Genomic DNA, 23,344 nt, shown 5'->3' with positions numbered 1-23,344 from the left:
ACCTACCTATAAATCCCTAGTTTCTAGTTGGCACTGATTTCATGATCAACGTTAGACTTTTAATTCCAAATTTTTATTGAAATCAAATTTCAACATCTGCCATCGTGGGATTCGAACCGGGGACCCCACAGCATTACCATGTGACAACACCACTACACCACTGCCTCCTCTTATTTCTAATTATACCAGAGTGGCCTTGAGGAGAAGAGTGCACTGAACTGAGTTGAAAGCTGCAGATAGGCTGTGAAGGGATCATTTACCACAGTCACAAAGAATGCAATTTGTGACTTTAATAAGGGCCATTTCAGTCCTGTGGCAGGGAGTTTATTGGCAGGATCTCAAACATAGAGCTCAAGGAAAAATAAGCGCAGACGTAGGCGGCCAGGACATTGAACATGGTCACCTGGTGATAGTTCCCATGTTTTGTTAGTTATTTTAATACACTAATCTAATTAATTGTGTTTCTTTATTATTCTCATCATCAATGAATGATTTGTATTCATATAGGTTCTAAGCTGTCCCTCACATACAAATCATGGTTAATTAATTATTTTGCAGTATAACCATTTTAAATGGTCAGTAGCATTGCCACCTCCAAGTCAACATTTCGGATAGTACATTGTTCTGTCACTATTGCACTGAAGTGTCAGCTCCAGCTAACATGCTAAAGGTTTGGAGTTGGGCCGGCGCGGAGGCGGAGAATCCACTTTTACGATGTAATCGGGCCCGGCGCCGGTTCGCCGATTCTCCGGGACCCGAAAATCAACGTAACCGCGGAGTACGCCGCGCCACCAGGGCGCCATTGCCAAAGGCCAACTCAGCAATCCTCCGCTCCCGACTGCCCGAGTTCCCGATGGTGTGGAACTAACCAGCTATTGCCAGACTCCAGTCCGCGGACGCTCTGGTCGGGGGCAGGGGGGCATCGGAGACCTGGGGGGGTAATAGGCGGGCGGGGATTAAGTCACGCGGCTGATCGGGGGGGGTCTCATTTTTCTGTCTGGCTCCGCGGTCCGAGTCCGCCATGGAGCTCGGCGCGGCCGTGAAAGGCCACCGCCGTGGGCATGTGCGGACTCCCAACCGGAAGTACGGCGGCTCGTATCCGAAGCTAAAGCTGCGAGATTCACTCTGGGACCCTGCGAGCCCCTGCAGGGCATTGAATATCAACCTTTTTAAGAGAATTTTGGGAGTAAAACTCCACCGTTTTTACGCCGGTGTGGAGACATAGGGTGGGATTCTCCGATCCCGCACCGGGTCTGAGATTCGGCGGGAGGTGCGGGGGGCGCAAATCCCGCCACGCTGCTCTGTCGCCGGGCCACCGATTCTCCGGCGACTGGACAATCGCCGCCAATGTCACCGGCACTGCGGCGCCGGTCGGGGCCCGTAATGGCAGCTGGACCAGTAACGGGGGCCGTCCTGGTCGGATCCGATTCCAGGGGGGACCTCCACGGTCCTGGCCCGCGATCGGGGGCTACCAATCAGCCTATGTTTCTCTGCGTCATGCCCCTGTAGGTCTCCGCCATGTTGCGTGGGGGCCGGCGCGGAGATGGAAACCCACACGCATGCGCGGACCTGCGGCAGCCGTGCTGGGGCCCGTAACGGCAGCTGGAGCCGCAGCAGCCGTGTTGGCCCCCTGTAGGGGATAGCTACTCCTAGCAGCCAGATGAGGCCGTCGTAAAATGCTCCGGCGTCAACACTCTGACGCCAAAACAGAAAATCCCGCCTTTAGTCTCATTTTGGGAGAAACCAGCCGATGGCCTTTTGGTTCAGAAGCAGGAAGTTGATCACATGCGCAAAGCTGGTTCTTTGAGAGCTTGAATGACTCCTGTCCATGACAATAACTGGAGCGGGATTCTCCGACCCCCCGCTGGGTCAGAGAATCGCCGGGGGGTGGTGGCGTGAAGCCGGCCCCCGCTGGCTGCTGAAATCTCCGGCGCCAGAAAGTTGGCGGGGGCAGGAATCGCTTCGGTCGGTGGGCCCCCCCCCCGGCGATTCTCCGGCCCGCGATGGGCCGAAGTCCCACTGCTGTTCATGCCAGTCCCGCCGGCGGGAATTAAACCACCTCTCTTACTGGTGGCACGGTCGAGCTCTGGGGTCCTGGGGGGGGGCGCGGGGCGATCTGGCCCGGGGGGGGGGGGGGGGTGCCCCCACGGTGGCCTGGCCTGCGATTGGGGCCCACCGATCCGCGGGCGGGCCTGTGCCGTGGGGGCACTCTTTTACTACGCGTCGGCTGTGTAGGTCTCCGCGATGGCCGCGCGTAGGTGACCCCCCCTGCGCATGCACGGGGATGACGTCTGCAGCCGCTGGCGCTCCCGCGCATGCGCGAACTTCCGCCAGCTGACGGAATTCCTTCGGCCCCGGCTGGCGAGGAGCCAAAGGCCTTCCACGCCAACCGGCTGGACGGCAACCACTCCGGCGCGGGCCTAGCCCCTAAAGGTGAGGGCTTGGCCCCTAAAGGTGCGGATAAATACGCACCTTTGGGGTGGCCCGACGCCAGAGTGGTTCATACCACTCCATCCCGCCGGGACCCCCCGCCCCGCTGGGTAGGGGAGAATCCCGCCCCTGGTGTCCATTTCCTCTCTAATCGTTCATTAATGATTCTGTGAATAAACTAGGAGAAGCTATGACACTGTAAAGGCACTTAGTTAAATATTCTTTTGCATACCCTATATAATTATTTGCCTAATGGCTCCTCTTCATAATACTTCAAGCAGAGACAGTGAGAGAAGCACTCTCTGCTACATGATTATCCATTATTTAAATTAGCTTTATTATCCATTACTGAGGGCAAGTTGACACCTCCTTCTAACAGTTGCTGCCTGCGGCAGCTGCTTTCACTGGAGCCTTCTGTACAATTGTCAGAAACTCTTGTCCAAATCCTTAAATCCACTGGTGATCAAGCAATACTTCAGGTAGGTTAATAACAAAAGTGCTTACTTTATTAAATTCTGACAGCTTATAGATCTTCAAAATCCCATTTCTCCTTTTTAAATTAAACTAAATATATATATATATATTCTTTTAAACAAGCAGTCTGATTAAGATAATGAAAAGTAAAATGATCAATTAGTAGGGGAAATAAATCAATATCTGGAACTTACTGTGCAAATAACGATCGGGACCTCACAATGAACTTAAAGATGTACTCCAGTGCTTTCAATGTCCGCAAGATTGGTTCACATTGCCTTCCTTCACAACATATATCCAGGTAGTTTTTCAACACAGTCATCAGTTTCCTAGGGTGAGATTCATGGAACAAAATGAAGAGGAATTACGTATTTTAAAAAATTGTACACTTCGTGATAATTTGATTGAGATGGATGAGTGATTATGATTTTTTTTAAAGCTGTAATATTTGATCCTGAAATAAGTACAGAGGTATTGGAAGAGATTTAAGGGAGTTTGAAAATTCAGTACTTAACATAGTCTGCAACTGATGAAGCAACATATATTGGCGCCAATTAAATGCTGATTTATATACCAAACGATTTGCATTTATATAGCACCTTTTCTGACTACCCAGATATTCCAGAGCACTTGCAGCCAATGAAATATCTCTGAATTATGGTCACAAATGTAATGTAGGAAGCCAATTTGTACACAACAAGCTTCCACAATTGTCAATGTGATAACAGCCAAATAATCTGGTTTAGCTATTAGGCAAATTGGAAGATGAATTTTGGCGAAGTGGGACGAGCCCTCCTGCTCTTCTTTGAAATAGTGCCACGGGATTTAGATGTCCACCTGAGAGAGCCTCAGCTTAACATTGCATCCGAAAGTCAGAACCTCGTTCAGTATGTGCTCAAATCTCTGGCACCCACAGCTGTATGATTTGAGGCATCGAGTGTTAACACTGAACCACAGCTGGACCACCAAAACATTATGGGGTGGTGGGATTTTCCGTGCAATCCGCTGTGTGTTTCGCGACGATGGAGGCGGCCCGCCATTGGCCGGCAGCAGAACCTTCCGGTCCCGCCATTGTCAACGGGGTTTCCCATTGAATGCACCCCTTTCTGCTGGGAAACCCATGGCTGGGATGCACTAGCGGCAAGACTGGTGTGAACAGCTGGAAAATTCCTGCCAGGGTACATGTCAGAAAGTCTTCTAACAACTTTATTGTATGAAGGTAAGCTCAAATCTTGAGTGCTCATCGATTCTGGTAGCTGAGACAAAAGAAAGCTACTCAAGTTCTGAATCTGGTAGAGAGGAACAACACGCCTAAGCTGTATGGTGGAAGACAGTAGAAGCTTGGTCTTTTCAATCCTGAAAGGTAATGAGTAAGAGTGGCCTTGCAAATTAAATAATATATTTTATATAAAAGGGTCATTCTGAAATTGATTGAACAGTGATCAGAGGACAAAGGGCACAGTTAAAAAAAATCACAGGCTGTGGGTGCCACTGGCTAGGCCAGAATTTTTTGCCGATCCCTCATTTAACATGAGAAGGTGATGCAGCCCAAGTGGTGTAGGTTCAATGATGTTAGGAACGGAGATCCATGATTTTGACCTAGCAACAGTGAAGAATCTTTATTTCCAAGGCAGGATTGTGTGTGTCTTGGAGGGAAACCTGCAGGTGGTGGTATTCCCATGCATCTGCTGCCCTTGACCTTCCAGGTGGTAGCCATCATTGGTTTCGAAGATGCTGTTGAAAGAGCTTTGGTGAGTTGCTGCAGTGCATCTTGGAGATGGCACATGCTTCTGCCACTGTGCAACGGTGGTGGAGGGAATGAATATTGATGGTGATGGATGGGGTGCCAATTAAGTAGGCTGCTTTGTCCTGGATGGTATCGTCTCGAGTGTTGTCGCAGCTGCACTTATCCAGGCAAGTGGAGAGCATTCCATCACACTCCTGTCTGGTGCCTTGTCGATGTTGGGCAGGCTTTGTGGAGTTTATCAGCCAAATGTTATCCAGGTCTTGCCGCATATGGACATGGAATGATCCAGTATCTGAGGAGTCGTGAGTGGTGCTGAACATCAGCGAGCATCCATTCTTCTGATCTTATGATGGAGGGAAGGTCAAAAATGAAACAGCTGATGATGCTTGCGCCTAGTAGACTACCTGTGGTGATATCATGGTTGTATTGTAATTCACCGACTGACCACAGAGAAGTCTCATTAATGTAAGTGAATGTTAGAGTTAGGTGACCTCAGACTGACAGGAGAGCTGTAAGAGAGAGGTTGCTTGTGCATGATCATACTGTTATTCATCTGTTGTTTTGTATATAGTTGACCCACATTTAATGTTAATAAATCCTTTATAGCTTTAGCTACAAGTGTTCTTGTAATATAAATGAGGCCATCCGACAAGAACATGACACTACCCAGAGGAACTCCTGCAGTGATCTCCTAGAACTGAGATGATTGAACACCAACAACCACAACCATCTTCCTTTTTCTCCAGCTATGACTCCAACCAGTGGAGGGTTTTCTCCTTCTGATTCCCATTGACTTCAGTTTTGTGAGGGCTGCCTGATGCCACACTCGATTAAATGTTGCCTTGATGACAAGGGCAGTCATTCACACCTCACCTCTGGAGTTCAGCTCTTTTATCCATGTTTCGACTAAGACTGTAACAAGATAAAGAGCGGAGTGGCTCGAGCAGAACCTGAACTGAGCAGGCTGCTGTGTAAATGCAGCTTGATAGACTATTACTGGCACCTTCAATCATTTTTCTGCTGACTGAGAGTAGACATAGGGGGCACCAATTAGCTGGGTTGGATTTTTCCTGCTTTTTGTGGACTGAACACATCTGGGCAATTTTCCACACGACTGGATAGATACCAGTGTTGTAGCTGCACTGGAACAGCTTGGCTCGGGATGTGGTTCTCTCTGGAGCTCTAGTCTTCAGTGCTATTTCCGAAAGGTTGTCGGGGCCCATAGCCTTTGCAGTATCCAGAACCTTCAACCATTTCTTGAAATCATGTGGAATGAATAGAATGTAAATTTAGAATCTGTGATGCTGGGTGCCTCTGGAGGAGACCGAGATGGAACATCAACATGGCACTGGTTACAGATGTTTCACTTGTGCCTGACATTCTGGGGTCCCCCAACATTGAGGATGGGGATATTTGTGGAGCCTCCTCCTCCGGTGAGTTGTTTACTTGTCCACCATGATTCACTACTGGATGTAGGACTGCAGAGCTTAGTATGGACCTATTAATTGTGGGATCATTTAGTTCTGTCTATCACTTGCTGCTTCTACTGATTGCCACGCAAGTAGTCCTATGTCATAGCTTCATCAAGTTGACTCCTCATTTTTGGGTATGCCTGGTGCTGTTCCAGATATGTCCTTCTGCATGCTTTATTGAACCAGCATTGGTGTTAATGGCAGAATGGGGGTTATGCCAGACCATGAGGTCTTAGGTTGCAGGAGAATATAGATGGATTGGTCAGATGGGCAGATCAGTGGCAGATGGAATTTAACCCTGAAAAGTGTGAGGTGATGCACTTGAAGAATTAGCCAGACAAGAGAGTACTCAATGAATAGCTGGACATTAGGAAGCACAGAGGAACAGAGAGATCTTGGGTGGCTTGTCCGCAGATCCCTAAAGGCGGCAGGACAGGTTAATAGGATAGTTAAGAAGGCACACTTGCCTTTATCAGTTGTGCAATAAATTAAAAGAGCAGGGAGGTTATGTTGGAGCTGTACAGGACTTTGGTTAGGCCACAGCTGGAGTACTGTGTTCAGTTCTGGTCCCTGCACATAGGAAGAATGTGATTGCACTGGAGAGAATGCAGAGGAGATTCACCAGGATGTTGTCTGGGAAAAAGCATTTTAGCTATGAAGAGAGGCAGGATAAACCCAGGTTGTTTTTTTTGGAGAAGAGAAGGCTGAGAGGGACCTGACTGAGGTGTATAAGATTATGAGGGGAATGAACAGATGTTCCCCTTCGTTGAAGGGTCAATAACAAGGGGGCATAATTTTAAGGTGAACGGCAGGAGGTTTAGAGGGGATTTGAGTAAAATGTTTTCCACCCAGAAGGTGGGAAGAATCTGGAATTCACTGTCTGGGAGGGTAGTTGAGGCAAAAAAACTCATAATCGTTAAAAAGTACTTGGATGAGCACTTGACATGTCATAGCATTCAGTGCTATAAAGTGGGATGAGTGTAGATTAAAGTTATTTTTTTTAAACGGTGCAGGCTTGATGGACTGAAGGGTCACTTCTGTGCTGTATGATTCTATGATTCTAGATTGTGACTGAGTACAGTTCTACTGCTGCTGATGGCCCACAGTGCCTCATGGATGTCCAATTTTCTGTTGCCAGATCTATTCAAAGTCGATCCCATTCAGCACAGTGGTAGTGCCACACAACACAGGGAGGATATCTTGAATATGAAGGCAGGACTTCATCTCCACACTTTATGATGATCACACCTACAAATATCGACATGGACAGATGCATCTGCATCAGGTAGATTGGTGAAGGCAAGTAGTCTTTCCTCTCTTGTTAGTTTGCTTCACCACCTGCCCAGGCTTGCAGCTATATCCTTTAGGACTCGGCCAATTCAATCAGTCATGGGGCTCCTGAGCCACTCTTGGTGATGGACATTGAAGTCCCCCACCCACATTACATTCTGTACCTTAAATCAGGGCAATTCACAAAAGGCTAATGTTGGACAGATTTCACCTTGAGGATGTCAAGATGTATGGCGGATGTATGGGGCGAGGGATTGATGGGGGGGTGAGGGTGTGATGAGGATATGACGGTAGCACCATGGTTAGCACTGTTGCTTCACAGCTCCAGGCACCGGAGTTCGATTCCCAGCTTGGGTCACTGTCTGTGCGGAGTGTGCATGTTCTCCCTGTGTTTGTGTGGATTTCCTCCGGATGCTCCGGTTTCCTCCCACAGTCTAAAGATGTGCAAGTTAGTTGGATTGGCCATTCTAAAATTGCCCTTAGTGTCCAAAAAGGTTAGGTGAGGTTAGGTGAGGTTACTAGGTTGTTGAAGGTGGGGGCTAAGTAGGGTGCTCTTTCCAAGGGCAGGTGCAAACTCGATGGGCTGAATGGCCTCCTTCTGCACTGCATATTCAATGATTCAAATGCGGTGGTGATAAAAAAGCTTCTAAGGGAGCCATTTCTCCCAGGGATGAACATTGAGAAATTTTCGAGCTGGTCTGGGTATTTAGAAAGATTCCTTTTGTTGTGATGTTGGAAACCTCATTCAGTTCTTTTTGATTGAAAGAGTCATTCAAGGATTTGGAATGTCAATACGAAAAGGACCTCTGAAATCGCCTAAACAGTCAGACAGTGATGTACAGTGTCAAAACTTATATGAATGCAAGTTGTACTGATTGAACTAAGTAACTCATGATGTTCTGCACATTTACCTTATTTCCTGACAAAAAGTTCATTTTTGATTCAAATTAAACTTCTCAACTAGTGTCAGTCAGGTTCACAATGTAGGCTGAAGAGCTGGCTTTGAAAGCAGACCAAGGCAGGCCAGCAGCATGGTTCAATTCCCGTACCAGCCTCCCCGAACAGGCGCCGGAATGTGGCGACTAGGGGCTTTTCACAGTAACTTCATTTGAAGCCTACTCGTGACAATAAGCGATTTTCATGTCATTTTCTTTCAATGTGCTCACTTATGCATACATAAGCCACATATCTTCACACACAAGGCACTGTCCTTTGCAGACAGAAGGAACACATGCACATTTGCACCTTTTTCAAATAAACCAAAGCTTATGGAAAGAGATTCCTGGTCCAGCCCCCATGGCAATGCCTTGACCAATCAAAGTTGAACTGCCCAGTTTGAATTTGGACAAAGCTGGGCAGCTAACCTTTCCATGCTGTTTTCTCCATAGAAACACCTCCACCAATCAGAGTCCACTTGCCAACCAATCAACACTCTCTTCTCATGCAGTATAAATTGTTCTTTCCCACTACCGTTGGTAATTTCTGGTGAGCAAGTCTGATGAGTGCAGGACGAAAATCTTTGATAGTATGTCCCTTTTTTTTAGCAATCCTACCATTTACTTTGTCTGCTTAAATGAAAAGACAAGGCGACCTTGTCCAGAAATTGCAATCCAAAGCCTTTTAAAGTTAGCCAATTGGACTTTTAGAGGGATGATTGATTCCACTGAAATTAAGAAAGAGGCCATTCGGCCCATTGAGTCTGCACCAACCCTCTGAAACAGCATCCCACATAGGCCTACTCCCCTACCCTATCCCTGTTACCTACCCCACCTAATCTACACATCATTGCACACTAAACGACAATTTAGTGCGGCCAATCTACCTAACCTGCAATCTTTGGATTGTGGGAGGAAACCAGAGCACCCGGAGGAAACCCACGCAGACACAGGGAAAAAGTGCAAACTCCACACAGACATTCACCCAAGACCAGAATTGAACCTGGGTCCTTGGCACTGTGAGGCAGCAGCGCTAACCACTGTGTCACGATGCCGCTCCATAGAATGGGATACCGGAATTTTTAACAGGGTACCAAAGGTCAATATCCTACCAGAATCCAATTTCTTTAGATCAGTAAAATGGTACTGAAGAAGAGTCATATTGGACTCGAAAAATTAGCTCTGCTTTTCTCTCTGCATATGTTGTCAGAACTGCAGAATGCTTCCAGCATTTTTGTTTTTTATTAAAGTGATAATTAACTTAGCACTTGAGCTTACCCACATTAAAAAGCAATTTCCAGATAAAGGAACTGTTTGGGATTGAGTTATGCAAAATAAGCAGTATTGAAACTTTTTCCACCAGGGTTCTGCGCAGATGTTTTCCAGACAGATGGTTTATCAAACATACAGAACATCAACATATTTCTCAACCTTAAAATGCTAGTAAAAGCAGACTAATAGTTTCAGAAGAGGCCTCAAAATGTTGACTATTCAAGGACAGTCTAAATATATGAAAGCAAAAACTGCGTTTTAAGAGTCAAATGTTCAACATTCATCTGTTGTATGGAAGATATAAAAAGTACATGGTGAAAGAGAGAAGAGAAGATCAAAATCATTTCCAAGTCTTTTACAGAAATCCCCTTTTCTCGTTTAACATTCCTGATTCCCATGCTGGCCCTCACGCAACCTGGCACGCTGCTCACCTGTCTCCCGCACTCACTTTCGCACACTCTGCCCATTCTGTCAATTTCATAGAATTTACAGTGCAGAAGGAGGCCATTTGGCCCATCGAGTCTGCACCGGCTCTTAGAAAGAGCACCCCACCCAAGGTCAACACCTCCACCCTATCCCCGTAACCCAGTAACCCCCACCCAACACTAAGGGCAATTTTGGACACTAAGGGCAATTTAGCATGGCCAATCCACCTAACCTGCACATCTTTGGACTGTGGGAGGAAACCGGAGCATCCGGAGGAAACGCACGCACACACGGGGAGGATGTGCAGACTCCGCACAGACAGTGACCCAAGCCGGAATCGAACCTGGGACCCTGGAGCTGTGAAGCAATTGTGCTATCCACAATTCTTTTTTTTTAACAAACAATTTTTAATGAGGTATTTTTGGCATAACAAACAACCACAGTACAAAAAACAATAGAGTACAAAGAACAGTAATCAAAAATCAACCGCTGACATCCGTCCCTCCAAGGCCCGCCTATTTAACCCCCTACTCTATACTACCCTAGCCCCCCCCCCCCCCGCGAAGAAGTCAATGACTGGTCGCCACCTCTGGGCGAACCCTGACACCGACCCTCTCAAGGCGAACCTGATCTTTTCCAGGCCGAGAAAGCTCGCCATGTCGGTTAACCAGGCCTCTGACTTTGGAGGCCTAGACTCCCTCCAAGCCAGTAGTAACCGTCGCTGGGCTACTAAGGAGGAAAAGGCCAGAACATCTGCCTCTCCCTCCTCCTGAACACCCGGGTCCTTCAACACCCCAAAGAACGCTACCCCTGGACTCATTTCCACCCTTGTCTTCAATACCCTGGACATGACATCCGCGAACCCCTGCCAATATCCCCTAAGTTTTGGGCATGCCCAGAACATATGGACATGGTTTGCTGGTCCACCCGCACACCTGACACACTTGTCTTCTACCCCCAAAAAATATACTCATCAGGGCCGCTGTCATGTGTGCCCGATGCACCACCTTAAACTGGATCAAGCTGAGCCTTGCGCATGTAGAGGTCGCGTTGACCCTGCTCAGCGCCTCCGCCCACAGGCCGTCCTCCATCTCACCCCCCAGTTCCTCCTCCCACTTATGCTTCAGCTCATCTGCATGCATCTCCTCCACCCCCATTAATTCTTTATAGATGTCCGAGATGCTCCCCTCCCTCACCCATCCCCTAGACATCACCCTATCTTGAATCCCTCTTAGTGGCAGGAGTGGGAAGGATGATACCAGCCTACTCAGAAAGTCCCGCACCTGAAGATATCTGAAATAATTCCCTGCTGTCAGCCCGAACTTCTCCTCCAGCACCCTTAGGCTAGGGAAGCTCCCTTCCAGAAATAGGTCCCCCATCTTCTCAATTCCCGCCCTTTGCCATACCCGAAATACCCCATCTAAGCTCCCCGGAGTAAACCGATGATTGTTGCATTTTGGGGACCAAACTGACGCCCTCACTGCACCAACAAATCTCCTCCATTGACCCCAGATCCTCAGGGCCGCCACCACCACGGGGCTGGTGGAATATCTCGTCGGCGGGAACGGCAATGGTGCCGTTATCAGCGCCCCTAAGCTGGTGCCCCTGCATGAGGCTGCCTCCACCCGCTCCCAAGCCGCCCCGTCCCCACCACCCACTTCCTTTTCATCGCAATATTGGCCGCCCAGTAATAATTACTAAAATTTGGCAGGGCAAGCCCCCCTCCCCCGATTCCTCTCGATTATCACCTTTTTCACCCGTGGGGACTTACCCGCCCAAACAAAGCCCAAAATGATTTTGTTGATCCTCTTAAAAAAAGGATCCCGATGAAAATCGGGAGGCATTGGAACAGAATTAAAAATCTCGGCAACATCGTCATCTTAACCGTCTGCACCCTCCCTGCCAGTGATAGCGGGTGCGCATCACATCCCTGAAACTCGCCCCTCATCTGCTCAACCAGCCGGGACAAGTTCAGCTTGTGTAACCAGCCCCAGTCGTGCGCCACTTGTATCCCCAGATATCTAAAGCTGTCCCTCACTAACCTGAATGGTAGCTCCTCCAGCCGACCCTCCTGCTCCCCCCCCCCGACCCTCCTGCCCCCCCGACCCTCCTGCTCCCCCCCCCCCCGACCCTCCTGCCCCCCCCCCCCCCCCCCCCCCCCCCAACGAACCAGCCCTTTCCAGCCCTAGAAGCTCTCAGAGCAATTGCTAGTGGCTCTATGGCTAACGCAAACAGCAGCGGGGAGAGGGACACCCCTCTCTTGTCCCCCAGTACAGCCTAAAATAGTCCGAGGTCATCTTGTTTGTCCTTACACTGGCTTCCGGAGCCTGACCCAGTCGACAAAGCCCCTACCAAACCCAAAGCGTCCCAACACCTCCCATAAATAGTCCCACTCTACCCGGTCAAATGCCTTCTCTGCATCCATGGCCACAACTACCTCTACTTCCCTACCCTCCGGGGGCATCATAATCACGTTAAGCAACCTTCTAATATTGACCACCAACTGCCTACCCTTGACAAATCCGGTTTGGTCCTCCATAATCACTTCCGGCACACAATCTTCAATCCTGGAGGCCAACACTTTGGCCAGCAGTTTAGCGTCCACATTGAGCAACGAGATCGGCCTGTAGGACCCACACAGCTCTGGGTTTTTGTCCCGCTTCAATATTAACAAAATGGTGGTCTGTGACATCGTCGGGGGGCAGCACCCCTCTATCTCTCGCCTCGTTAAAAAACCTAACCAGCAACGGCCCTAATATCCCCAAAGATTTCTCATAAAACTTGACTGGGAACCCATCCGGCCCCGGAGCTTTGCCCGACTGCATTGCCTTCAAGCCATCAGAAATGTATTAGGCCGTAATCGGAGCCCCCAACTCACCCACCTGCTCCCTGCCCACCCTTGGGAAAGTCAGTCCGTCCAAAAAACGTTTCATCCCCGAGGGGGGCTCCGAGTGGTAAAGTCCGCTATGAAAATCCCTGAACGCCCTATTTAGCCCAGCCGAATCCCCTACCAGGTTCCCATCCCCGTCGACCACCTTATCAATTCCCCTGGTCGCCTCCCTCTTCCTCAACTGCTGTGCCAGCATTCTGCTGGCCTTCTCCCCATATCGATACAGTGTCCCCCACGCCTCTCTAAGCCGCTCCACTGCCTTGCCCGTGGACAGTACCCCAAACTCTGCCTGCAGCCTCCGACGCTCCCTTAACAGTTCCACCCCTGGGGTCACCGCATACCTCCTATCTATCCGTAGGATCTCCTTGATCAGTCGGTCCGTCTCTGCCTATCCGCCCTGTCTCTATGAGCTCGGATTGAAATCAACTCCCCTCTCACCACTGCCTTCAGCGCCTCCCAGACCACCGCTGCTGAGACTTCCCCCATGTCATTGGCCTGTAGGTAGTTCAGCACACACCTTCTTACTCTCTCACACACCGCCTCATCCGCCAACAAGCCCACGTCCAATCGGCACTGTGGGCACTGGAAGCTCTGCTCACTGGTCTGTAGTTCCACCCAATGTGGGGCCTGGTCCGAGATAGTGATGGCCGAGTAACTCGTGTCCACCACCCCCGCCAGCAGATCCCTGCTCAAAATGAAAAAGTCGATCCGGGAATACACGCTGTGCCCATGCGAGTAGAAAGAAAACTCCTTTGCCTCGGCTGTCTAAACATCCATGGGTCGATCCCCCCCATCTGCTCCATGAACCCTATCAACTCCTTTGCCATCGCTGGCACCTTCCCCGTTCTCGAGCACGACCAGTCTAGGCCGGGGTCGATAACCGTATTAAAATCCCCTCCCATCACCAGCTTGTGCGAGTCCAGATCCGGTATCTTCCCCAGTACCCTCCTAATGAAATCAACATCGTCCCAGTTTGACGCATAGACGTTAACCAATATCACCTTCCTCTCCTCCAGCTTACCGCTCACCATGACATAATGGCCCCACCCCCGTCCGAAACAATACTGCCCGCCTGGAATTGCACCCGCTTATTAATTAAAATTGCCACCCCTCTTGTCTTAGCATCCAGCCCCGAATGGAAGACATGACTGACCCAATCCTTCCTCAGCCTAACTTGATCCACCACTTACAGGTGTGTCTCTTGCAGCATTACCACGTTCACCTTCAGAGCCCTCAGGTGCGCGAACACACGGGCCCTCTTGACAGGCCCATTCAGCCCTCTATCATTCCAGGTAATCAGCCTGGTTGAGGGGCACCGCGCCCCCCACACTACCCGCCATCAGCCATCCCCCTTTCTGGGCCCACCCCCCCGCCCATGCGTCACGCCGCCAACTGCCTGCCTCCAGGCAGCCCCCACCCCCGACCTCCTCTCCATCCACAGGTCAATCAATACTTCTAATCTCTTTCTTCCCCATCCCAATCCATACTCCCAATTTCCCATCCATTTCCATGAATATCCATCAATTTTGCCTTCCATCCCTCCTTTCTTGCTATTTCCCCCCCCTTTCGCCAACACTAATTCCCATTGTTTTAATTGACATTAATTCCCCATTAGTCATTGGTGATGCTTCTACCAATAAGAAGCTTCCATTGCACCATACTTGGTCTCACATCTCTGAATACCACAGCTCACACTAATAGTGGAGATTGGGAAGTTTTGTGCCATAGGTGCTTGGGGGGCAGAGTGAGGGACCTGGATTTGTGCTTTTGTTAGTGAGCAAAAGTTGACCTTAAAATGTTCACAGTCCATTTGAAATGCTGACAGTTGACATTGAGGGGCAGTGATTCTTGTATTCCTGGTATAACATTTTGATTTATCGCCAGCAATAATTGTGACACTCCTCTTCTAACCATCTGAAACATTTTCCCATTAACCCCCTTGCCACATCGGGCACCCTCTGAAGATCTTTGCCTACCGCCAGGTGATCCTTCCCCACCGGTCTCCACATCTCTTCTTCTCCCATGCCACCACACCACCCTGCCTCCCTCTGCCCCCCTCACCCACCACCACCCCAGGGGCCTCCCCTCCGATCCCTGCTGGAACACACCCACAACTACCTCCATCCCGGCTCTGAAACTTGGACTATTGGGACTGTTGCAGTCATAGTAGTGATCACTGCTCCTGATCAGATTGGCCTTGCAACTCCCTTAGACAGGTCAGTCTCCAAGGGGAGCAAGTGTTCCCTCCAGTTTACTAACACTCCATGGAGCAAGAAATAACTGCAGGGCAGCCGCCTTTGGTGGGTTGTGTTTCCCAATGACCCTTTGGATGATGGGGAGTGGTGTGGAGATGATGGGGTCTTGGGGGGCAAGGGGCAACTGTACTGACTGTTAAATTCTTATACTCGCATTCTCTGTTTTCATTTTATATTTATGGCCCCTCAGTTCTAGAATCCACGCAAGTGGAAACATTTCCTCCCCGTCTAAAGTAGATGAACAGAATGAGATGTACTTGTTCTATCAGTTATTTTAATAGTGGTCATAAATATCCACTCTATAGAGTTTATTTTTATTAACCATGCTCACCGAACTGGAGGGAAATACTCAACACTATTTTTAACATCTTGTTGGTCTAACGGTAGGCTGCAAATTGTCACATGTTGCTCTAGCAACAGTAAAGGATGACCCAATTAAAAACAAGGCTACTGCACTGTTGACTTCAGCGATGAAACTTACTTATACGCCAAGGTGGCACTGAAGTGCTGCTTGATGTAGGCTTCAAGGACAGCATTGAAGTGCTGAAATTTCCTGTCAGCAATGAGCCCGATAATATATATCTGCAAAACAAAAATGATTAGGTAACAATCACTGCAGGAAAGGATTGGCTCAGCACTTTTAACCTTTCTTGTAACATAGCTTCGCTCAAACAAGACACTGTGGTGTCTCATTTGACCGGCCACTTTCACAAACTCTTTGTTGAAGATTCAATGCACTGAGGGAATGCTGCGCTGTCAGAGGTCCAATCTTTCAGGTGAGACCTTAAATCGAGGTCCTGAATTTTTGCCCCCTCAGGTGGGCATAAAGATTTATGAAACTACTCGTAGAAAAATAGGGGAATTCTCCGTTGTTCAGACCAACATTTATCCCTTGAATAAGATCACTGAGGAAAGACATATCTGTTCATTTGTCTCATTTCTATTGTTGGATCTTGCCAAGTACAAATTGGCTGCTGCGTTTCCTATATTACAAAAGACTTTCATTGTGAAGCACTTTGAGAAGTCCTGAGGTTGTGGACTAAAGCTAAAGAAATTCAAGTTCTTTCCTCTCGAGAGAGGCCGACAAGAGAAGGGTAAGTGCGTCCAAGGACCTTCACATGAATCTTCCCCTGAGCTACCCACAATTCTATGAGGTGTGAGGCTCTCAAGCAAGATCCCTCTGACTACCTGCTTCGCTTGTTTGCATCGTGTTGCCCTGGAAAGGTCTGTATAGTGCCCACCATTATCTATGAAATCATTTGCAACCTGTTAGCACTGTAAGACATAATCTGCAATTGATTGTGACAAGAATCCAATTTGACTTTTTATTTCAACATTTTTGTTTGACTGGACGATGTATATTAGACTATACAATTTTTAAATAATTGGTTTGATTCTCAAATGCAGGGGCACTTGCCAATACTGATTGAAGGGCCACCCGGTGACCCCTATTTTGGTCCAGTGAAAATAATATTGGCCTGAATTTTTTCAGCTTTTTCTGAGTTTTATCCAGGTTTTGCATGCCACTTATTGTTTGGCCTTTAAGACCTTTTAGGGCTTGATTCTTGAATTAGTCTAAACTTTGGATGCAATCAACTGCAAGTCAGTCAGTTCTTTATTACAGCTAAAAGAAAACAGGGGCACGTTTGTGAACAGTAAACTTTAACCAGCAAAATAATTTAGTACAGTGGAAATGAATTATTTCAATAAATGTTTTAAATGTCTTCACAAAGTAGGACACCAATGAGAGCTGGATATTTTCAGCCATGGCCTCTTCAGTTACTTCCCCTATGGAATTATGTTCAGTCACTCATGTTTTTATATGTGTTCTTGAGAGATAGGTGATGCTATCTAGACTGTAGTTATTGTGCTTCACTGGGATTATGAGTAGATCTCCTTGAGCTGCAACTGCTCTTTTGTTGATGGGATGTTCTCCTCCATGGTAATCTCTGTTCGGAAATTCCAGATTTTGGACCCAGTGACAATGAAGCAGATGACCAGGTTAGAGTGGCAAGGGATCTGGAGAGAACTAGGTGATCGTGTTTCTGTGCTCTTTTTAACATATTATTTATCCTCAGAATGTGGGCATCAATTGTCACAACTTAATTTATTTCCAATCCCTCAGTAACTGTAGAAAAGTTTGATCCAACTGAATGGCTTGCTAGGCTAGTTAAAGGTCAGCCACAATGGTAAGACTGGAGTCCCACAGAGGCCAGACTAAGTATAGGGACAGCAGGTTTCAAGTCCGAAAGAACATTTGTGAACTAGTTAGAATTTTGTCAATCCCAACAGCTTCATTCAAATTCTCAAGCTGCCATGATGTGATTTGAACTTATGTTCTTTGGATAATTAGTCCAGGCCTCTGGATTAGTAGCCCAGTCACGTAATCACTATGCATTCATACCCCTTCATCTTACTGCTCTTGATCATTGTGGAAAAGTTTGCAGAGCTGGCAGGTACCAACAAGTCTAGGTGAATGTTCCTGCAGTGCACCCTGAGTCACTGTTGAATGTTACAGCAGCAGAGCAGGGCTTTGGAAAACGATTTTATCATAGAATCCCTACAGTGCAGAAGGAGGCCATTCGACCCATTGAATCTGCACCGACACCAACCCTCCGAAAGAGCACCCCACCTAACCTATCCCCATAACTCCACCTTACCTTTGGACACTAAGGGGCAATTTAGCATGGCCAATCCACCTAACCTGCACACCTTTGAACTGTGGGAGGAACCGGAGCAACCAGAGGAAACCCAAGACACGGGGAGAAATTGCAAACTCCACAGTCACAAGAGGTCAGAATCGAATCCGGGTCCCTGGCACTGAGAGGCAGCAGTGCTAACCACTGTGCCAACGTGTCGTCCTTTTATTTTCTGAACAATCATATATCTCAGTGTAGAGTATGCTGACTAATATTGCCTCAAAATAAAAATAAATTAATGATTACCTAAAGCATTTGTGATTCTCAGGCCCACTTGAAACTGTACTGAATTTAATAAAATGGGATCCTGGCTTCAAATGGTGTCTGCAGCAACAGACTTGTCCCAGGTAGGTCCTCCAGTCCATCTTGTTACTCTTTAGCAGAGCTGACATGTATTCGCGAATGTTCTGGCCAATCTCAGGGCTGCGTGTGGACTGGATCCAGATATCTCTCTGTACTGACCCGCCTTGGAATTTCCGAACAATAAAATAACACTGCCCCAGACATTCGGAACAGTAAGGTCTGGAATTCCCTCAGAACTGCTCTCACCAATGCCTTCTTAAATTTTCCCAGCGTGGGTGGAAAGAACAATTGTGCATATGACGTTCTGGCAGCTGAGCAGGACATTTCTGTTTCTGCTTTGGTTGTGTTGGCATCGCGGACTAATATCCAGATTTCACCAACATGTATATGGATAGTGCTAGCTACACCAGACATGAGCTGGTGAGAAGGTCGTCCTGATAATGAAAACTTAGAAATAGGAATAACCTAGAGATAGGCATTTAAGATTTCAAGCACTGAGACTGTGACTTTGGCAACATATTCCATTGTGGGATTGTCCTTGGGAAAAAATATTGAAAACAAATGGTCTTTGTAATTTTTATGGATGGCTCCTCATGTTTTGTCATGGCTGGAGGGCACCAGGTCCTTCTTTTTGTCAATTCAGACCAATCCATTCCATATTTTATAGAACATAATCTGTCCTTTGCTGTAGTGATTCCTACCCCAACTCTTTGATCAAGGATGTGACTCTGGTGTATTCCCCATACTGATTCATGTATACATGCAATCTTTGGATTGCTTCAATCTTATTTATATCTCTCACCATATAAGGATCGCAAATACAGCTTTCATACAGCAGGACATCACGAACAAATGTTCGATAAGCTATAAGCCTGGGTGGGATTTTACCACTCTCCCCATTGGTCAGATTCCCTGGTGGCTGGGCAGGCGAGCCGTAGACTTTAGCAGGACCAAAAGATCCTGCCGGCAGACAATGGCTTGCCGCAAACGCCATGGTAAAATCCATCGCGCAGGGTGTGGAGGGAAATCCCAGCCTCTATTTTTGTTGTAATACTAAAGGTTCTCCCTCATCAATCCAAGAATCCTGTTTGCTTTGGATATTATCCACTAAATGTGGAATCCCCATTGAATATTGTTTTGAAGACGAACTCTTGGGTGTGGTTGAATGTCTACCTATTAGAGAATTTGATTACAGAATTTAAAGTTTTCCGTTGATGGATGTTTTTGTTGGTAATGCACAAGTTATAGCATTTTTTAGCAGTGGATGCCAATGGTCTTACCATTTTTGTAATCTCATAAAATCACCTTACAGTGAATCAATATGATCTTGAGATTTTCCTGATGTGATTCTCAGCAATTGTATGTATCTCATTGTAGAATTTAGTGATGCACCTTATGTCAAACAAATGATAAGTTTGTGACTACTCAAATCAATCCAGGTGCGAAAGCAGGTTTCAAATCCCCAACAAATGAGCCACATGCTTTCACTGCTTAAGTACATAAAATGCTTCCTGGGTCAGAAGTTCCTCAATTTGTCATGCTCAAGATGAATGGGATGCTTTGGACCAACAGAAATGCAACTCAACACTGTCCCATCAAATATTCTGAGGGAAATATAAAATAGATTTGAATAAAGATCCTTCTACACTGTTCCAAACATTCCAGGGAAGGTACAGGATGGTTTAGATAAAGCATTTTCCCATCATATACACCCAGGGCAGGGACAGCACAGGTTAGATTACAGCGCCAGAGACTTGGGTTCTATTCCAGCCTTGGGTCACTTTCTGTGTGGAGTTTGCACTTTCTTCCCATGTCTACGTGGGTTTCCTGCTCCACATTCCTCCCACATTCCAAAGGTGCGCAGGTTAGGTGGATTGGCCATACTAAATTGCCCCTTAGTGTCCAAGGATATGTGGTTTAAGTGTGTTTAAGGGGTTGCAGGGATAGGGTGGAAGCAGGAGCTTCAGAGGGCCAGTGCAGACCTGATGAGCTGAATGGCATCCTTCTGTAGTGTAAGGATTCTATGATTACCTTGAGAGGGTAATAGATTCCATGAGGCTACTTCAAAGAAAAGCAGGTGAGTTATCCCTGGTACTTTGACCAATGTCTATCCCTCAGTCAACATTGCAGACATTGGGATGAACTCTCCGCCTCCCTGCCGTGTTTCTCGGCAGGGCGGCCCCACTAGCAGCGGGGTTTTCCCTTTCCACTGCTGGCCAATGGGATTTCCCACTGTAGGCACCCACATGCCATCAAGAAACCCTCGGGCAGGGGTGCACTGCCAGCAGATGGAGTATCCCGCTGGCAGAGAATTCAGCCGATTATCAGTGGAAGTGACTGCGCACAAATTAGCTGCAGCATTTTCCTACATTACAACAGTGATAATATTTCAGAAAATGATTGGCTGCAAAGGGCTGTGGGACATCCGGTGGTCATAAAAAGCATTATGTAAGTGCAAGTCTTACTTTTCGTTCTTTTTAGAATCACAAGTTGTGACACAGAAAGAAGTCATTCAACCCATCGTGTCTGTGCCAGCTGTTTTGTTACCTGTATGGTAGGTAACATGTGCTACTCAATCTTTGGTTAGTGATGAGGTCTTCTGAATCCCGATGAAGAAGATTTGAACTCTTCCAGTAGTGACAAAAGGTTTATTGAGTAACTACAACAATATTTACATGAGTTCTTTACTTTAACTTTGATACTAGTGATAAGATTAACAAGATCTAACTGTGGTAACTATATATAACTCCACTGGCCATCTAAACTAGTCTGATATTGCCCTGGTCACAGTGCACCCCAGAGAGAGAGAGAGCCCCAATGTGGCTGCCGTTTATACCCCTGTTGGTCCCGCCCTCTAGTGATCATGTGGTGCTACTGATGACACATTATCCCCTTGTGTACATGCACACATATAGATCACTACATCCCCTTTTTTTCGTGTTACATATTTTCTGTATGTTGTGAAGAAAATTGAACAAACATAATGGATGCAGTTTGCAAATGCATTACATAAAATCAATGAGTTAGTCCGTCAAATATTAATACATTCAGTCTCTTAAGTTTTTTTTTGCTTGCGTGAAATAGGCAGACAAATGATGTTATGTACAAGTTGTGATGATCTTGACGATTATACAAGGCCAATTAATATTTATGAGTCCAACCTTAATTCAAAAAGAATTTTGTGAGTCCATACTTTATGAGTTTGTTCGGTCAAGTTGCTTTTGTCTTTTGTTGTTGAAATGGTGATGTTGATGTTGTTATGTCTTTGTAAACGTCACCAGTGTTCCTGTGTTTAAGGAACCAAGAAGTCATCAATGAGGTATTTGAATGGTCGAAGCACTTTATTGTCTGATTTATGCTTTTTTTTCTATGCTTGTGATAGCGATTCTGTGTTACATCTTTGTTGCCTGACCCGGACTTTTTCCTGTGTTTGTGGTGTTGATTCTGTATGTCATCTTTGTTGGCTGACCTGGACTTTTTCTTGTGTTTGCGGTATTGATTCTGCATGTCATCTTTCTTGACAGCTGGTTTGCTTGTTTGTTGTGGAGCAAATGTGAATTTGTGAGATTTGTTGCCACGCCATGGCATGTTTGTATCTTGCCATTGTTTTGCAGTGTGCTGTGGCATTGTCCTTCATATGCAGAGTTGTACCATGTTCTACAGGTCGTTGTTTCATTGTTGTCATTTCTGTCTTGGTCATTTTCGTTGTTGTTCTTATTGTTGTTTTTGTCGTGCTTGTTGTTTGTTTTTGTTGTATTCACTGTTGTTTTTCTTGTCGTGCTTGATGTTTCTGTTTTTTGTTATGCTTCTTGGTGTTTTTATTGTTGTTCTTGTAGTTTTAGTTGTTGTGCTTGTAGTTTTTGATGTTGCTGTCATTGTTCTTGTTTCTGTAGCGCTTGTTGTTGCTCTTGTTGTGCTGTATGTTGTTTTCGTTGTTGCTGTTATTGTTCTTGTTTCTGCTGTGCTTCTCGCAGTTTTTGTTGTTCCTGTTGTGCTCAATGAGTGTTCCGTTTGAATGATGTGAGTCATAGTCACAGTTATTGGCGTTAGTGTTCTTTGTGGTATCTGTTACATTGAGCGTTTCTTCTTGAGAATTGTGAGAATGATCTGATGTTGCATTGATGTTGTTGACATCAGTCATTTGTGGTGGATTTGATTCCTCTGCTTTGCTTCCTTGGTACTCCTCTTCTAGAGTCATTTCTAGTTCACTTGAATCATCTGTGATCTCTTTGTACTCATCTTCTGGAGTTATTTCTGGTTCATTTGAATAACCTTTGGTTTCTGGTTCTCCTCTTCTGGAGTCAAAATCTTCAGGATTTCTTTTGACGTGGTCTCTCTGGACTCTTGCTCCTCTTTTGGAGTCAAAATCTTCACGATTCCATTTGACATGGTCTCTCTGGACTCATAAGTAGCCGTCGTCTGATTATTGAGTGCTTCTGTGCAGACGAGCTGAGATTGTCAGTCTCACTGTGATCCTGCACATCCTGTATGGGAATTGTGATTTCTTTGTCACTTGTCTCACATACAGTGGGTAGACATTCAGTGTGGAGTGCTATGGAGTGTTTGCTTGCTTCCATTTTTGAGCCTGTCACCGAGCTGTCTGTGGAGGCTTGCATCACTCTCTTTGTGGAGGCTTGTGTCGCTCTCTCTGTGGAGTCTTTCATCTCTCTCTCTGTGGAGTCCTTCAGCGCTCTCAATGTGTAGTCTGTCATCGCTCTCTCTGTGGAGTCTGTCATCGCTCTTTCTGTGGAGTCTGTCATCGCTCTCTCTGTGGAGTCTGTCATCGCTCTCTTTGTGGAGTCGTGCAGTGTTCTCGATCTAGAATCGATCTGTGCTCTCTCAATGGAATTGTTCTGTGCTCTCTGTGTAGCATCGTCTTCGTCTTGGGTATTGCTGTCATCCAATGTATCAACGATCTGCCATGGCACCATGGTATTGGATTCATCTTCCATGAGAAGAGAAGTGTTGAGCTTTTCAACCTTGTTGCTGATGCTGTGATCAGCATATCCGAATAACTCAGCCATGTCTGAGCAGTATTGTGTGTATTGTTCGATAGAAAATCGTCCCTTTTTGTTTCAGAGTTGTTATCATTCTCTTCATGTTCAATGAACAAATCATCTTCTTTGGTTTCAGATTTTTCATTGTGCTCTT

At 46.7% G+C, this 23,344-nt stretch overlaps 1 protein-coding gene across 1 annotated transcript in view; it reads right to left on the bottom strand.

Annotated features, from left to right (window-relative positions):
- The window catches only part of LOC140426764 (dedicator of cytokinesis protein 2-like), a 1,003,703-nt gene that overhangs the window by 689,003 nt on the left and 291,356 nt on the right, over nt 1-23,344 (bottom strand). The window contains exons 21-22 of the mRNA XM_072511919.1: nt 15,673-15,773; nt 3,099-3,233 (exon numbers count right to left, since the gene is read on the bottom strand). Coding sequence (XP_072368020.1) covers nt 3,099-3,233; nt 15,673-15,773 — 236 coding nt within the window. The remainder of the gene's footprint in view (nt 1-3,098; nt 3,234-15,672; nt 15,774-23,344) is intronic.

This window comes from Scyliorhinus torazame, chromosome 7 (assembly GCF_047496885.1).
Source record: "Scyliorhinus torazame isolate Kashiwa2021f chromosome 7, sScyTor2.1, whole genome shotgun sequence".
Lineage (NCBI taxonomy): Eukaryota > Metazoa > Chordata > Chondrichthyes > Carcharhiniformes > Scyliorhinidae > Scyliorhinus > Scyliorhinus torazame.
This window is presented reverse-complemented; position numbering and strand designations above follow the sequence as displayed.